The sequence below is a fragment of the Poeciliopsis prolifica genome, unplaced genomic scaffold (assembly GCF_027474105.1).
Source record: "Poeciliopsis prolifica strain line A6 unplaced genomic scaffold, Auburn_PproV2 SCAFFOLD130, whole genome shotgun sequence".
In the NCBI taxonomy this organism is placed as follows: Eukaryota; Metazoa; Chordata; class Actinopteri; order Cyprinodontiformes; family Poeciliidae; genus Poeciliopsis; species Poeciliopsis prolifica.
Genome location: NW_026562505.1, coordinates 375,743 through 393,767, shown reverse-complemented (window position 1 = coordinate 393,767; position 18,025 = coordinate 375,743). Strand labels below are relative to the sequence as shown.

At 41.0% G+C, this 18,025-nt stretch overlaps 1 protein-coding gene across 2 annotated transcripts in view; it reads right to left on the bottom strand.

The window, feature by feature from the left end:
* Window positions 1–12,235: 12,235 nt before the first annotated feature.
* Window positions 12,236–18,025, bottom strand: part of npr3 (natriuretic peptide receptor 3) — a 46,933-nt gene continuing 41,143 nt past the window's right edge. Inside the window, exons 4-8 of one of the 2 annotated variants that reach the window (XM_055024846.1) lie at window positions 17,873–18,008; window positions 15,294–15,388; window positions 15,064–15,190; window positions 14,882–14,966; window positions 12,236–12,742 (exon numbers count right to left, since the gene is read on the bottom strand). In XM_055024846.1, coding sequence (XP_054880821.1) covers window positions 12,631–12,742; window positions 14,882–14,966; window positions 15,064–15,190; window positions 15,294–15,388; window positions 17,873–18,008 — 555 coding nt within the window. In that variant the 3' untranslated portion in view covers window positions 12,236–12,630. The remainder of the gene's footprint in view (window positions 12,743–14,881; window positions 14,967–15,063; window positions 15,191–15,293; window positions 15,389–17,872; window positions 18,009–18,025) is intronic. The other variant, XM_055024847.1, reaches the window with a different exon arrangement.

Genomic DNA, 18,025 nt, shown 5'->3' with positions numbered 1-18,025 from the left:
CTGGGTTTGTTCACAAATATGTCACAGTAAATAATACCCGATAACTGATGATTGATTTTAAGCTGGCCAATTAACCTGAGCCCACTGTCACAGAGTTCACTAAATCTATATTTAATCACTGCTAGTGATGCGGATGTTCTTAGTAGGAAGGGGGGTTGGGGCTCTAAATCAGATTCTGCCTAAGGTCCCATATTATCTTGGGCCTGCCCTGAGTTAGAGCTGCTCCCCTGCGCTGTGCACTTATCTCCTGGATGCGAGAGACCAACAGGGAAATTTTATTTATGTGGTACTATTAGGGACAGACGACAAGGCTTTTCTGTTTCGTGACTGTTGAGCCACAGAGGCTGTTTTGGTTGCCAGGGTTTCCTGGTTTTTTCCCCCTGATCAATCAGCAGCAGTGCGAACTCGCCTAGTTAGGTTAAAGTGAAGCAGAGAGCGAACAGTGAGCAGGCGCTACCGGGGCTTTGAGGTGCGTCATGGTAACAGGCAGTGTGTCGTTTCTCTATATCAGGGCATCTGATTCTGACCTGCAGCAATGGGACCGACTCAGGCTGCCTGCAGCGAACTGGGCATTTAGTCCAGTACTGTGGCAGCCTGATGAAATGAAAGTCAGAAGTTTTCTCTGAAATCAGCCAAACGATCTCTGTGTTGCAGAACTTGGAGGGGGCTTTCCTGCTATCATGAGGACAATTACGATAATAATAGAAAAAGTTTTTCTAGCTTCCACACCACACCTAGGGTTTTATTCACAAACCAGTGTATGTTGGAAAAAAAAAAAATTTTGCCCATATTTTGAAAGTTAGAGTTCCGTCCCCCTCCTCCTCGCCATGGCCCTGGTGTCTTCGCAACATACAGAGGCAAGGGTACTGAGAATCTGTTCAGTCATTATTAGACCAAGAGAGCGAGACTCATTCATTTAGTTGAATTGTTATTTTTAGCTAAATACTATTTTCGAAGCCTGTTTGTGGCCCTCTAGATAATAAATAAATAAATCAAGAGTTTATTGAAAAAGGACAAAAAAAAGAAGACTCAAAATGGGCACTTAGAGCATCAAAAGGGCAGGAGCTCAATAATCAGCAACCTTTTTGATCAATTAAACTACCTCACGTTCAGGCCCAACTCCTTTCTAATGACCTAAAGCCAACTGTTGGAGGATGGAATATCATAACCATAAATGCCACAAAAATGATCAATTGTCTATACACTCTTATCTCTGTAGAGTCGAGAGGGAAAAGGTTTGATTACTTCTGAAATCAGCTAGGATGGTATGTTCTCTTATGTTTTTATTGTGGGGCCACTGCTTTCTATGGAAGGGGGATTTAAGTAGATATCAAAATTTGACGTTTGAATAAAGCACTGACCTTTGTTTAATAACTAATACCTATCAAACTCTGACCTCTGGCTGTATTGTCTAAAATCTTGCTGATTCTGCTTGTCAGATGATCATGTTTTATCCCCTTCCTTCTTGTTTATCACTGTTGCTATGAGATACGAGACCAGTAGGGTTGTATACATCCAGCATGCACTGGGTGAGCTATGAGGCACACCCTGCAACAGCTCATTACTTCATCACAGACTTGCTCTCTCATAACACAGAACGCATATCAGAGAGCAATTTAAAGTAGCTAATTAACCTAAGAGAGATGGTGGTTTCTACAATTAGAAAACTCATGAATGCTAAACACAGGGCTCAGCAGAACTTTTTGCTCTTCTATATTTTCACTCTGTTTTTTACCAGCTGTCTCTTGCACCTTTTGATATTTTGATTGCATGACAGTGTTTTCTCTTGTTTATGTTTGTTTTTCTCTGTATCTTCTGCCAGGTATCTGTGGCTCCAGAGCAGCATGTGTACTCTGCAGTTACTGGCCCGAGAACTGTTTATTGGTTTTTGTTGTCTCTTTTTCTTTCATCCAGTTTGTTTTTCCTCTTAGTGTCCTCTCATTTCAACGAGCAGAGGCAGATGTCTGTTTTCCATTAGTTTGGCTGCATCAAAGGTTTCCTTTGTTTTAAATTGATTTAACATCATTTGGTGAATATAAACAGGATTGTTGGGTTGATCAAAGCACAAAAGATTACAACATGTCGTAACATACGCCTACAGTGATTAATGACCACAGGTCTATTTTGCTGATTAGAGCTTGCAATATTAGTATTTTTTAAATAACTGTAGAAGCAAGACAAGAATTTGTCACATCTGCCTTATAAATGCTCAAATTTATGAACAAATATATCAGGGCATGTTGCGATAGGCAGAATGAAGGTATGAAACATTAAAGTATGTAAAGGACTTAAAGCAAAGAAGAGTAAAGCAAAGACGGAAGGAAGACATTTTTTCCAAAGCTGAAAGAGGATGCATTCCATTGCAGCTTGACCATGAACAGTAAGAGATCTGATAAGTTTTTGACGTCAGTCAAATCAGCCGTTGATGACTATGTGGATAATGTCCAAATCAGCATCATAACATGGTAGTGAGGAAATGACTGTACTCAGCTTTCTTTGTTAAAGCTGAGATTGAGTGACTTCCTTTTGTGATGTTTACAACAGTCTTACATCAGATATCCCCAAATCCTCTGGGGACGCTGCTTTCCTCTCATGCAACAGTACAAGTTCATTATTATTTATTTCTCCAAAACTCAACATGATTTGTTTTCAAGAAATGTTTCAGAAAAGTGCTGACAAGCACATTTGGGAAATAATCACAGCTGTATATTTATCATCTTAATTTTTTTGGTTTTTCAACATCTTGACTCAGAAAATTAAAGAAGATAATTGATAAAAGTAGAGAGTAACAAAATGCATTTGAAATATTTTAGTAATAGTTACATAAAACATTGTGTCATGTTACTTAATTCTGTACTTGTATGTTTATTGCAGGTCTTCAGGTCTGCTGCACATCTTTCATTTGTCTGGTGTGAATAGCTGAGCATTTAGTATAGCGTAGAATAAAGGAGAAATATCTTTTATTGTACTGTATTGGAGAAATTCGTAAGTGCCAGCGCCAAAGTGACAGGTAAATGTAAGCATGATTCACACAATGATAAAAATATAACAAAGCAAGGTCAAATTTTCTACATAAAAAGAAATACAACACAGTTATTAAAAACAGCATACACAGATAAAAATAAATTTGTGACCATGTAGAGTAATTAAAATATGTATGTCTGTTTATGCATAAAAAAACCTGCACTTACTGAAAAACCTCAAATAACAGCAAGGATGTAAAGAATTTATTGAAACAATTACTCATATTATTTTTTTAATAATAATATTAGGGTTTCAATACATCCTCCTTTGAGGCTAGATACAAAACTCTCAGTTGAACTGCCTCGCTGTCGATCCAATTCATTTTTTATACAGTGCCAATGGACAATTAATGTCAGCAACAAATGTCACTTACAAATAAAATTGTGGGTTTCTTTTCAAAACAAATTTTGAGAAAGGTAGTCAATTCAATCATTCAGACACATTCAAGTATACGTGCATTCCAACTGAGACTATCTATCAAACAATGCAGTGCAGTTCAAATTACTATCAAATTAGCAAAAAAGTCTCACATTTTGGGTTACCGGTACTAACTTTTAGGATTCTTTCTCCTGGATCAGCATGCATGAGTGGTACACTTTGCAGCAATTCCTAATGCTGTGAATGCACATTACTATCAAATTTGTAGTAATGTCCATTACGACAAATGCGCATTACTACATGTGTAATAGACCCAGTCCAAGACTGGATTTGACCAGTAGAAAAAGTGCTAGCCTTTTTCAAGTATGTATTCTCCAGAGTTGGGCAGGTTGGAAAAATAAAATATGTACATTGTGTGGTTTATGCCTTTTTTAAGGCTGCATGTTTGTCTTACATATGGATTACTTTGTTGTTTAGGTCCACTGGATGATGGGAGTTCAGTGGAGCATTTTCCAGCATAATATGTCATTGGTGAAATCTGGTTGAAAACATAATATGTGTGGCATGTTACACAAAAGTTATATAAAAAATATTTGCTTTTTTGAAATTATGGCTAAACAAACAAAAACATAAGAGTAGAAGGATTATAAAACATCTGGTTACTACGGACTCCAAGTGACTGCTTTCACATCCGCTTGCTCTTTCTGTTTTTCCATTTAACAACATTGTGAAGGGAACAGATCTGTCATTTGCTTGTTATTTTGTGGAAAAGGCTATTTTATTTTGTGATTTTCAATTTACGTGAAAAGGTTAAAGGTACATGCAGGTTTTTGCTGAAGATTTTATTTAATTCAAAGAACTCAACTGAATTATAAAAATTACCATAATCAGCGCTTTGTGCCAACTCTTGGCAAAAATCCTTGAAGAAACTGCAGGCAAGCCTGAGTTACTAGTACATGGATTAGCAGCAACTAGGGGTTGTATGTTGCATCCAGCTTATGAGATGCAATTGTTTTTTGAACCCAACAACCATCAACCCCAAAAAATAAAACTGAAAAAGCGACATGCAGGCGTTCCGCTGCATGTTAAGGAATGCAGAGTATTACAGGAATAACAATGTAAATCAGAGAACTGGGGGAATCTTTCTGCCATAATGCAAGACCACACATTGTCATTCTGAAAGCAGGATTTCATGTCTTTTGTTCTCAAAACTTTTAATACTTTTGTTTGCATTTTCATTTTGAGAGCAGGACTTCATGTCTTTCTTTTCAAAACTTGCAAACTTACTCAAAACTTCTCTTCACCCTCAGATAAAGTCTCTGGTCAGATTCTCTGCTCGCTTATGAAACATTTCCTGCTTGTTTCTGGAACAAAATAAACACACCATCTTCTAGCAACCTCTCAGCCAATAGAATGAAAGTGCTGTACTGGGTGCGTTTGATTCCGTCTCACGGGTGTACCTGTGTGGCTACTATCCATTGTAGCAACCTACGCCACCGAGCGGATGTAGGAAGAAACAACGGCCTCAGCTTTTTGCTCCATAAACATCCGCCATCAGTGTGCTACTGATCGCTAACAACCTATATTTGGCAGGCGTGTGTTCACCCAACCAACTCAATACGTTTGTACAACCTGCATCTGATTGTTGTGGCTAATCTGGAAATCTGTGACTTTGTGTTCTCAGATCACCTGCCTATTTTATTCAGTGTTAGTTTGACACCTTCTGCAGTTAAAACCCGCTGCGGCTCGGCGCTGTCGGATTATTAACCCGACCACGGCCACTTAGTTCTCTACTGATTTTCTTCAACTTCATGCGATCATCTGACTTCCTTCACTTTGATACTGAAGAGTTCTAGTCCTGGTTCTATTCCTCCTGTCAAACAATCCTGGACTCGGTTGCTCCATTAAAAACTAGTCAACCAAAGATCAAACCTGAGCCTTGGTTTAATGACAGAACTCGTGCTGTAAGGAAGGAATGTATGTATGTATGTATGGATGGATGGATGGATGGATGGATGGATAGATGGATGGATGGTGGATGAATGGATGATGGATGGATGGATGATGGATGGATGGATGGATGGATGGATGGTGGATGGATGGATGGTGGATGAATGGATGGATGGTGGATGGATGATGGATGGATGGATGGTGGATGGATGATGGATGGATGGATGGATGGATGGATGGATGGTGGATGAATAGATGGATGGATGGATGGATGAATGGATGGTGGATGAATGGATGATGGATGGATGGATGGATGATGGATGGATGGATGATGGATGGATGGATGGATGGATGGATGGATGGATGGTGGATGAATGGATGATGGATGGATGGATGGATGGATGATGGATGGATGGATGGTGGATGAATGGATGATGGATGGATGGATGGATGGTGGATGAATGGATGATGGATGGATGGATGGATGGATGAATGGATGGATGGATGATGGATGGATGGATGGGTGGATGGATGGATGGATGAATAGATGATGGATGGATGGATGGTGGATGGATGGTGGATGGATGGATGGTGGATGAATGGATGATGGTGGATGGATGGATGGTGGATGAATGGATGATGGATGGATGGATGGATGGATGGTGGATGAATGGATGATGGATGGATGGATGGTGGATGGATGGATGGTGGATGAATGGATGATGGATGGATGGATGGTGGATGGATGGTGGATGGATGGATGGTGGATGAATGGATGATGGTGGATGGATGGATGGTGGATGAATGGATGATGGATGGATGGTGGATGGATGGATGGATGAATAGATGGATGGATGGATGATGGATGGATGGATGGGTGGATGGATGGATGGACGAATAGATGATGGATGGATGGATGGTGGATGGATGGTGGATGGATGGATGGTGGATGAATGGATGATGGATGGATGGTGGATGGATGGATGAATGGATGGATGGATGGATGGTGGATGAAGGATGATGGATGAATGGATGATGGATGGATGGTGGATGGATGGATGGATGGATGGATGGATGGATGGATGGTGGATGGATGGATGGATGGATGGTGGATGGATGGATGGTGGATGAATGGATGATGGATGGATGGTGGATGGATGGATGGATGAATAGATGGATGGATGGATGGATGGATGGATGGATGGATGGATGGATGGATGGATGGATGGATGGTGGATGAATGGATGATGGATGGTGGATGGATGGATGGATGGATGGATTGATGAATTGATGGATGGATACTGGTCACGTTCTCTATTGAAATTCACAATTATTCTTCTTACTAAAAACATCGTGTTCATTATTATTTCCACGAGCCATCATCATTCCTGTGTCAAGTCTCCCGTTTTTTCTGGGAAACTATTGTATTCGCAGAAACAAAGTGTGCTACTGATCGCAATAACAGGTTAAATTTGACACATTTTTCTGAATAGGTAAACGGCTTTTTCGTTTTGTTGTAGTTTTCCTGGCCCTTCCCGTCTTGTACATAGGTGTAACTTCCTGAAGGACTGGTGTGGACATGTCCCCACAAACTATGTCCTAAAGGGGACATCCCCCCCAATATTTCCTGAACCTTTTTTTCTTTATGTCCCTGCATGTTTGTAACTTGGCAGCAGCTGCAGGTTGTATTCAAAGCATTGACAGACTGGTAATGCTTTTTAAAATCCCTCTGTAAAATGTAGATGGCAGCTCCACTCAGTGATGCAACACATGAGCCATTGCTTCACATTGAGTCAGGAACGCGAAGCCGGAAATGACAAATATCAGGGGTGTTCTGTAGTGGCGTAGGGGTTAACATGTCCAAATCACTGTGCATTACTATTTTCTTCATCCATCCATCTTCTGAAATGGATGGATGAAGTCGCGGGGGTAGCAGCTTAAGAAGGGAGGACCAGACTTCCCTCTCCTTAGCCACTTCCTCCAGCTCTTCCGGGGGAATCTCGAGGCATTCCCAAGCCAGCCGAGAGACGTAGTCCCTCCAGCGTGTCCTGAATCTTCCCCGGGGCCTCCTCCCGGTGGGACGTGCCCGAAAAACCTCACCAGGGAGGCATCCAGGAGGCATCCTGACCAGATGCCCGAGCCACCTCAACTGGCTCCTCTCGATGTGGAGGAGCAGTGGCTCTACTCTGAGTCCCTCCCGCATAACCGAGCTTCTCACCCTATCTCTAAGGGAGAGCCCAGTCACCATAAGGAGAAAACCCATTTCGGCCGCTTGTATCCGTGATCTTGTTCTTTCGGTCATTACCCAAAGCTCATGATCATAGATGACGGTACTGGTCAAAGGACAATCAACAGCTTCGCTTTTTGACTCAGCTCTTTCTTCACCATGACGGACCGGTACAGCGCCTGCTTCATGGCGGACGCTGCACCGATCCACATGTCGATCTCCCGCTCCCTTCTTCCCTCATTCGTGAACAAGATCCTGAGATACTTGAACTCCTCCACTTGGGGCAGGACATCTCCCGGGCCCGGTACCCCATAATCCCAGAGAACCCCCCACAGGGCTCCTCAAGGGACATGGTCGAACGCCTTCTCCAAGTACACAAAACACATGTAGACTGGTTGGGCGAACTCCCATGCACCCTCCAGGACCCTGCTGAGGGTATAGAGCTGGTCCAGTGTTCCATGGCCAGGACGAAAACCACACTGCTCTACCAAAATCCGAGGTTCGACTATCCGACGGACCCTCCTCTCCAGTACCCCCGAATAGACCTTGCCAGGGAGGCTTAAGCATGTGATCCCTCTATAATTGGAGCCCACCCTTCGATCCCCCTTTTTAAACAGGGGGACCACTACCCCAGTCTGCCAATCCAGGGGAAACTCCCCCTGATGTCAATGCGATACTGCAGAGTCGCGTTAACCAACACAACCCTACAACATCCAGAGCCTTGAGATACTCCGGGCGTATCTCATCCACCCCCGGGGCCCTGCCACCGAGGAGCTTTATAACCACCTCGGTGACCTCGTCCCCAGAGATTGGAAAGCCCAACCCAGAGTCCCCAGGCTCAGCATCCTCAATGGAAGGCATGTTGGGATTGAGGAGGTCTTCAAGTACTCCGCCCACCGACCCACAACGTCCCGACTCACACCACCCCCGCTGTAAACAGTGTTGGTGCTACACTGCTTCCCCCTCCTGAGACGCTGGATGGTGGACCAGAATCGCCTCGAAGCCAAACGGAAGTCTTTCTCCATGGTCTCTCTGAACTCCTCCCACGCTCGAGTTTTTGCCTCAGCAACCACCAGAGCCGCAAGCCACTTCGCCCGCCGGTACCCATCAGCTGGCCAAAAAGCAGGCCAAAAAGGCCCAGTAGGACTCCTTCAGACTGACAGCATCCCTCACCGAAGGTGTCCACCAACGGGTTCGAGGGTTGCCGCCACGACAGGCACCGACAACATTGCACCGACAACATCTCACTGTTAAAAAAAGGTAATAAAATACTTGTTTCCATCTGTATACCAGCTGTTAAAGTAATTTACAATAAAGTGTATGTTTCTATTATTATTCTTTAAAAATCAGAAGCGTTTTGTACTGTAGCTTGGCATTTTGAAACGACAAAAAAAAAAAAAAAACCTGCTGGATATTTTTTGTTGTTGTTTTTTTAACACAGGAAAAGATACTTTTCAAGCGATAAAACAAGCTTATATTGTGGGTTTGCAACAGTTAAACAATTCTTAAGTACAAATGGAGAAAGAATTGCATAGCTGATCAGAAGGGAACTCAACAGGAGCTGATCATATTTCTAGCTGGAACCTCTCAGCCTCACACACTAGCTCCGGCTCCTTCCCCACCAGAGAGGTATGGTGCACTTTGTTTCAAAGTCATGAAACATTGTCGAGGCAGCTCCAATAAGCCGCCTCGACAATGGAGGAACGGAACATGGTCCACTCAGTGTGGACATGTTCGAAGCTTTGCCGGAGATGGGAGTTAAAGCTCCGTCTCACAGGGGACTCCGCCAGACGTTCCCAGCAGACCTTCACAACAAGTTTGGGCCTGCCAGGTCTGACCGGCATCCTCCCCCACCACCGGAGCCAACTCACCACCAGGTAGTGGTCAAAGGACAACTCCGCACCTCTCTTCACCCGAGTGTCCAAGACATACGACCGCAGATCCGGCGAAACAATGACAAAATCAATCATCAAACTGCGGCCTAGGGTGTCCTGGTGCCAAGTGCACATATGGACACCCTTATGCCTGAACATGATGTTCGTTATGGACAATCTGTGACGAGCACAGAAGTCCAGCAACAGAACACCACTCGAGTTCAGATCGAAGGGAGCATTCGTCCCAACCACACCCCTCCAGGTCATTGCCAACGTGAGCGTTGAAGTCCCCCAGCAGAACGAGGGAGTCCCCAGTAGAGGCACTCTCCAGTACCCCCTCAAAGGACTCCAAAAAGGTTGGGTAAGCTGAACTGTCATTTGGCCCGTAAGCACAAACAACAGTCAGAACCTGTCCCCCCACCCGTAGGCGGAGGGAGGCTATCCTCTCGTTCACCGGGGTAAACCCCCAACGTACAGGCGCCGAGATGGGGAGCAACAAGTATGCCCACCCTTGCTCGACGCCTCTCACCGTGGGCAACTCCAGAGTGGAAGTACATCCAGCCCCTCTCAAGGAGACTGGTTCCAGAACCAAAGCTATGCGTTGAGGTGAGACTGACTATTTCTAGCTGGAACCTCTCAGCCTCACACACTAGCTCCGGCTCTTCCCTACCTGAGAGGTGACATTCCACGTCCCAAGAGCCAGTTTCTGTAACCGAGGATTGGACCGCCAGGACCCCCTCCCTCGGCCACCACCCACCACACACTGCACTCCACCCCTGTGGCCCTTCCCATAGGTGGTGAGCCCATTGGAAGAAGGACCCATGTTTCTTTTTCGGGCTGAGCCCGGCCAGGCTCCAAAGGTAAAAGCCCGGCCACCAGGCGCTCGCCAACGTGCCCCACCTCCAGGCCTGGCTCCAGATTGGGGCCCCGGTGACCCGCGTCCGGGCGAGGGAACACTAGGTCCAAAGTTTGTATTCATCATAGGGGTCTTCGGGCTGCGCTTTGTCTGGTCCCTCCCCTAAGACCTGTCTGCCTTGGGTGACCCTACCAGGGGCATGAAGCCCCAGACAGCATAGCTCTTAGGATCATTTGGCACTCAAACCCCTCCACTACAATAAGGTGGCAGCCCGAGGAGCGGATTTTCTTTTGTAATTGAGTTTGATTTCCTCTACACATCTTGGGAAGTCACCAGCAGGTGACAGAAACAAATACAATTGGGGAAGAGGGAGAACCGCATTTTATTGCAGGAAAAACAGAAACTATTTTGAGTTTCACTTACCAAGTCCGATTATTATTAGCAACTTTGGGCTTGTTGTTTTTTAAAGTTGCTTGCAGATTTAATGAGTCTCAGGTTGAAGTTTTTGGGCTTGGAAAAAGCAGACATAAACCTCAGAATTTGTCTGACATCCAGTTAGTTTTAGTCAGACTCACCCCAGTCTGTCATTTTCCGGATGATCTGTCCTGTTGTGTCTTTGCTCATGTCAAGTTAATATTTTACCTCTGAATGATGTCGAGCTTTGCTTTGCGCTCCAGAAAACCACAAACATAGAGACTAACATGAACAGCGCAATAAATGTGAAAATGATAAACGTGAAACTCGAATGAATGAGTCCGTAAAGTTGTGAGTGGTGGAGAAAGTGTTCAGTGTACTTAAATAAAAGAACAAATCCACAGACAAAAATGTACTCTCATAAAAATACAGTCTTTTGACTCTGTATTTTTGTTGTCACCTTGCAAGGTTTTAATAAATTTCTTATTTCTTCTCATCCAGACTCTTGTGAAAAAAATTTATTCCATGACATTGTGTAAAAGATTTGAGTCTGGGTTGAAGGGTCACCTTAAATGTAAAGCCACAGCTTTAGAATTATTTAAAACAAAATGATGCATGTGTTAGAATGGCTCAGTCATAGTCCAGACCTAAACTCAATTGACAATCTGTGGAAACATCTTAAAACTGCTGAAGACAAACATTCTTCATTTAATCTGACTGACTTGGAACTTATTTACAAAAAAAGAATGAGCAAAGCTGGTAGAGACAAACCCTATTAAGACCTTCTGCTGTATTAGCAGCAAAACATGATTCCCCAAAGTATTGAGTCAGGAGCACTGAAAACTTTTGCATATTGCACTTTTCCGTTTTTTATTTGTAAAAAAATGTCTTGAATCATGTATAAGTTTATGAATTATATTTATGTTTGTAGTTATAATGTGACAAAATATAGAAAGGTTCAAGGGGTATGAATACTTTTGCAAACCATAAGAAAACTCAGTAATTTACACACAATACACTTTATATGCAAAATGCTATATTTGATTATTTGTACAATTCCTCCATCATTTAGCCTTTTTTCACCACATTTTTGAGTCACAAATTTATTATGTGTGACTCAAAAATAACTCTTCAGAGACATTTGTTAAGGCTGGGATTTAGGTGACTGGGGTCATTTTAACTGTAAGTGAATCGTAGTTTTACAGGAGCACCCAGAGAATCAACAAATGCCACTCTCTGAAACTGAAGCTAAAACGCTCTCACTGTGAGGCCGCACAAATACTGCATAATTTTTTCTTTGTACAAAACACAATTTCCTAAATTTTTATTTCTAGAATACCAATTTTTGTACTTCTGTATCTGTAGTCTAGGACATCAGTCTACCTGTTGGATCAGCAAAGCAAAAAAAAAAAAAAAAAAAAAAAAGAAATGTTCCTTGCTTGATGACAATGAAGTAACCAAGTTAGTTTCAATACAGTTTTACTATAAATAAATAAATATAGATATTTGGTTGTTTTCAAACAGACAGTGTAATTTTAATTTAATAAACAGTCAGTTTGAAGAGGATAAATCTGTGTATTATAAAATATATTTCAGGAGCAATACACCAGAATAAGAGAGAGAAAGAAATTCTAATAAGATCATAAACTGAAAACCTGAGCAATGGAAAACACACGCACATAGAAGGAAAACATTTTTTTATGGAGCACTCTTCAGTTCAAAAACTTTATCGTTGTGTGTTTAAGGAAAGTCTAAGGTGACTGTGGTGTGTACCTGAAAAAACAGTCCTGGGTTCTAAGAAGAATATCTGTACTAAATACAAGAAATGTCAAATTGCAGTAGATACAGAATCACTGAAAAATAAAAACTTTATCCACATTCAAATGTATAGTCTTCTGTCAGGTGAATTAAGCTGCTGAGAAGTTTGATCTTATGGAGTCCTCTCGTAACTGATGGTGCTTCATGGATTCAGGCTCTTCAACATGTGTACGCCGCTGAATAGTTATCCTGTAGTTTTTTCTGCAGAGCCAGGCAAAACAAATTTGATTATTTATTATAAAACAATACATAATAATAATAAAAAAAAAAAAAACAATTTTTTCTTTTGTGTTCCCTCACAAAACTTTTGCATTACCTCGCAATACTGCATCAATCAATTGAATACTGTAAGCCTTTCTTACGGTGGCCGCCGTACTTTCTGCTTTAATATAAGATTATGTGAGGTTTTTCAATTAATGTTAATATTTCTTTGTGAAATATCTGAAGTTTTATATTTTTTTCTTTGGGATAGAAAGGCACCAAAATCCTATGATATAAACAGAAACGTTCCATAAGTAGGAAATAAATAAAAATACATCCTAACTATTTGGACTATTTCTGAGTTATTATCGTGGGATAATCAGTCATCTGACAGTTTTGATTGTGTTTCTGTTGTGTTCATAGTCTGAATGGTTTAAAGAGCTGCTTTCAGTGCTGTTCCATCTTAAACATGCAGTAAATAAATCGATTTTCAATCAGTGTTTTGCACCAAAGAGTTAATATTGCTTATTATTTTATTCAGTTATTTAACTTGCCTTCGAGAGTTGCTATTTTTAAAATTTTGTTTGTGCACAATGACAACAAAAGGAATTCTGATTCTGGTAGAGTCAGAATATTGGACTCTACCAGAATCTCTGTTCTGGTAGACAGTTGTAGCATGCTGACAACATGATGGCTAATGTTAAGACAGCAAAGAAAATGATGGGTAATCATGGCAACTAGTGACAGTTTAAATGCAGACTGGCTCTTTTTGACACCAGGTTGTGCATACATCCACCATATTTACAAACAAATAATCCCTTTGTATTTTATGGATAATCTTGTTTTTCAACATACTTTTAACTCTTGGGAGTTTAGAGTGACAGTGATCATTTCACTGTACTCTAGTGAAATGATCACTAGGGTACAGAAGATGGAGCAGGAAGCCATCTGTTCTCTATACTTGCTTTGTCTTTTGCTCTTAAAGATTTTAAGTTTCAGCGAATGAGAACAGGCGTTCACTGAGGTAATTAGTGATTAATTCACCACCAGATGTCCTGTTAGCACCACATAGAGGTACGTTTAAAACATGTCTAACCGTATTTGAATTTAGCATTTAACTCTTAACTCTGTGAATTATTTACATTTATACTGACAATTTATGATGAGTTCCAACAGTGACACGTTAAAGTTTAACCTGCACATCATCATTGTTGTCAAAATAATATTGGCAGATGATCTTGTTACCGATCCTTGTGTTGAACATCCAAACATGTACGAAGCTTTAAAGCCACATGCTGTGCATAAAGACAAAATGATTCTGTCTTAACTGCTTCCAGTTGAGACTGGAAACAGCCTTAACTGCACACACCACACATCATCACTACATGATACCACTGAGCAAAACCTGCTTTTCTTTAAACACAACTAGAACTATCACAATTCATTGATATAAACAACTATAAAAATTAGCTGATACTAAATTTTCAAAATTCAAAGCTCATCCTGAACTGTGACATCATTGCATCTATTCATATTTGTTTATGTATTTCTGTTTCACTTTTTGGTAGTTTATTACTTTAATCAGGAAGCCAACTAAGCGTGTAATAGTCAACCACACAACTCAGTAAAACTGAAAAATAATGGATGTATTTTAACTGGATGGTTGGAGCAATTTTGCTCATAAACTTGTGAATTAGAGAAAAGTTGTCTTTGTTTATTCTGCATATGAGCTCAGAACCATGAAGTTTGACAACATCAGTACTGAACTTAACTCGCCATCTATTGTTGTCTAGTACCCAATCCTTATCAGGCAGGTATTCATAAACAATAACCGAGAAAACTATCCATCCATCCATCCATCCATCCACCCACCCACCCACCATCCACCCATCCACCTTTGTCCCTAGTCCCTGCTGGTGCCTCTCCTGCTAACATTCCGGGCGAGAGGCGGGTCACCTGGACAGGTCGCCAGTCTGACACAAATAACTGCCGATGGCATGTATTAATTGCTATTCATAGCCAAACCAAAACTATTGTCACACATTAACTTGTTGATTTGAAGGAAGACAAATATTCTTTGGTTACTACAGTGATTAAAAAAAGAAAAAGAAAAAGCTGGGAGAGCTGAAGTATTGTTACCTGAAAAAGTAGAATGCTATCAGCATTAGAGCTCCAAGAACAGCTCCAACCGTGACTCCAGTCAAGGCTGATACTCCCAGTCCACCTAATCATGAGAAGTTGAGAAAAATGCAAACATACACATTATCAAGACAATGAAGCTGAAAGTTCTATGAGTTCTTCAAACAGGGAAATATGTTTACATGAATGATTTTCCACTTCTTTTTCTTTTTTTGGCTCTTCCTTTCTTCTTTTCAGAGTGAAATGATCACTGTTGAAGGCAGGCAACAGCTGAAAAGTTTTATTTTCCCCAAAGTAGTTGACTACCACCTGTAAATCAGATATCTATATTACTTTCACAAACCTTTACAATCTTTTATATCTCAGGTACAAGGTACTTTACTTTTTAGGGAACTTTTAATATTTTAATTACCTCATAGCTACCTGCTTCAATGTTGGTCATAGCCATCAAAGAGAAATCGCCGACTCTATCACCATTGACATCTATGGATACCTGGCCAGCAATTCCTATTCATCATCATAAAAAAATTATATGAAATACCTTAGTGTTAAAATTAAATACACCTTATATCACCTGCTCACACTTGCAATCAGTTGTCTCATGTAGCAAGACCCATTGTTGCTTTTACTACCTCTCAGTACTTAAGCTCCTCTATGTCAGTCACAACCCGCCATCACTATGCTTGTCACTTTATTCATCACCACCCTCCCTGGATTACCTGTTATTACCTCCTGTTTCCAGTTTGCTTAGTGTTTGAAATTTCCTTGTTTCCCCTGGACTTTGGATTTTATGTTGATTAATTTTCTTCATTAAAATATCCACTTATTCTTTGTCTACAGTCTGCTGCGTTTGTGTCCACTTCTACACTCATCATGACAGTTTTACTTTGAGTAGATTAGGTTTGAACATTTCTAAACAAAATACAATGATTTCTGTTCAAAATATAATAGCGATCTTTAAAATAAACAATCTTTGCATTTTCCAGTGAAAAGAGAGTTTTAAAATTTGACAAAGTACAACACTTCATCAGTTTTTTGAAGCACCTAATGTACAGGCCTTGGGTTAGGGCGGGGGTCGTGTTGCCGACCCCCGCACTAGAGGGGCGGATGTGGCTCTTTAGCGCTGCCCTAGTGGCTCCCTGAAGCCCCGGCTCCAGGCGAGTTTAACAAGAGGGACAGAATCTCTCTTGTGATGTCGTTGTACAATGTGAGCCAGCAGAAGATGCTTTTTGCACACCACTTTGTTGCGTCAACACCTTGGTGTCCTTTATATATATATGTCTTTGTGCAGAGAATGTGGAATAACAGCTTTCTGGCCTTTCATTATGATTCCATTTTCCACAATTAGCTTATCTCTGCAGGGAAGGAATGGGTGAAGAGCAGGCTCAAATTGTCTCTTTGGTTGGCCGTCCATTCTGTATGACGTCGGCTCGGCGCTGTAAGCATGTTGCCAGTTGCCACGTATTCCCTGAGTTCTTACAGTTGGGCTGTTGAAATGTAGCTCACCAACATGATATCGAAGGTTTCATCTTCAAATGGATTCTGCAGGTTGTAAGGATTCGGAGCTCTCAATAGTACATTCTAAGTACATTCGCTTTCCTTTTTTGTGCACTGACCTGATGTCATAACTCTGTAGTCTGAGAAGCATTCTCTGGAGATGGACTGGTGACATGTGAATTGGCTTTTTAGGATGCTGAGCAGGGGCTGATGGTCTGTTTCCCCAATGAAATGATCTTTGAACCGCATGTTCTGGACTATGAGTCGCAGTTTTTTTTTAATAGTTTGGCTGGGGGTGCAACTTATATTCCGGAGCGACTTATAGTCCACACAGTACTTATAGTCCTGTCTGAGCGTCTCTCTGTGTCCGTCAGAACACGTGATGCAAAAGCAATAGGTTTTCCATTTTGCATGCAGGCAGCTCCTATTCTAAAACAGGATGCATTGCATGTCAAAGTGACAGACTTTGCAACATTGTAATATGCAAGAACAGGTGGGCTGGTCAGGCATTATTTGAGACGGCAGATGAAGTATGGGAGAGCCTTAAGTCAGTTTTCACACTTTTTGCACATTAACCAGAACACAAAAGTCGCTCCACCATTATGTAGCGAGGTGGAATATGAAATAGTGTTAACGACAGGTTTGGTGTAGCAAAGCAAAGCAAATAAAAAAATCTTTCTTTCTATTGTGTTTAATGAGGGTGAGACTCATGCTACTTAGAAAACACTATTTGGAGCCAGTGCACTCATTCAATGTCTACTCCCTGCCATCAAGTGAAACATGATGTATCTTAGAAGATTATTCACTTTCCATAGAATTTTTTAAAATATATTGGAATTTATCCATATGAACACATTTTAACAGCCTCACAGTGATTGCACTTAAATAATCATTAAAATCAGTTCCTGCATCATAAATATCACATTAGATGTTATGTTGTTTTATTTAAGTTCCAAACAAAAATGAGATTAAAACAATGACGGTCAGTACTGTTAGTGTAGATTCCCTGTCATTAAGGGCATGACAATCATTATAGCTTAAATAGAAGGCAACTGGAAAACTAACCTCACATGTAAAATTGTTTTTCACTTCTCATCATGGCTCTTAAGAAAAACTCAGTCATATAATAATCACAATTCACAAGTGTGGATTTGCAAGAAAGAAAAAAGTCTCAAACACACAGCCAATCTTACTTGGTTTCAGAGAAAGAAAGTAAAATTTCCAGAATTGCCCAATCAAATTGCCTGACAAATATTTTACTGAAAAACTATAGAAAGAACTGCAGATCAGTGCAAAGAAATAGTTTCCGGAACATCAAGTAAAGCATATTCAAATTGAGAAAATGTGGACATATTAAATACTTATTTTACTTCATAGATCCCAGGTTACTTGCATGACATCAGAAGAACACTTTGTTAAAATAGAATTATGTTAAAATAGAATTATGTATAAACTTATCAGCTTTATTGAAAGATTATTAATAGTGTGCTTTACCTTCAAAAGTTCTGTTCCACATGTGTGAAGTTATCTCAGTACCGTTTGTCTTTGAGTATCCATTCTTCTTGCCTTCATGTAACGCAATGGAATATAACACCATGGCATCATGGAATCCTTCAACAAAGATGTTAACCTGACAGGATAGAAGAT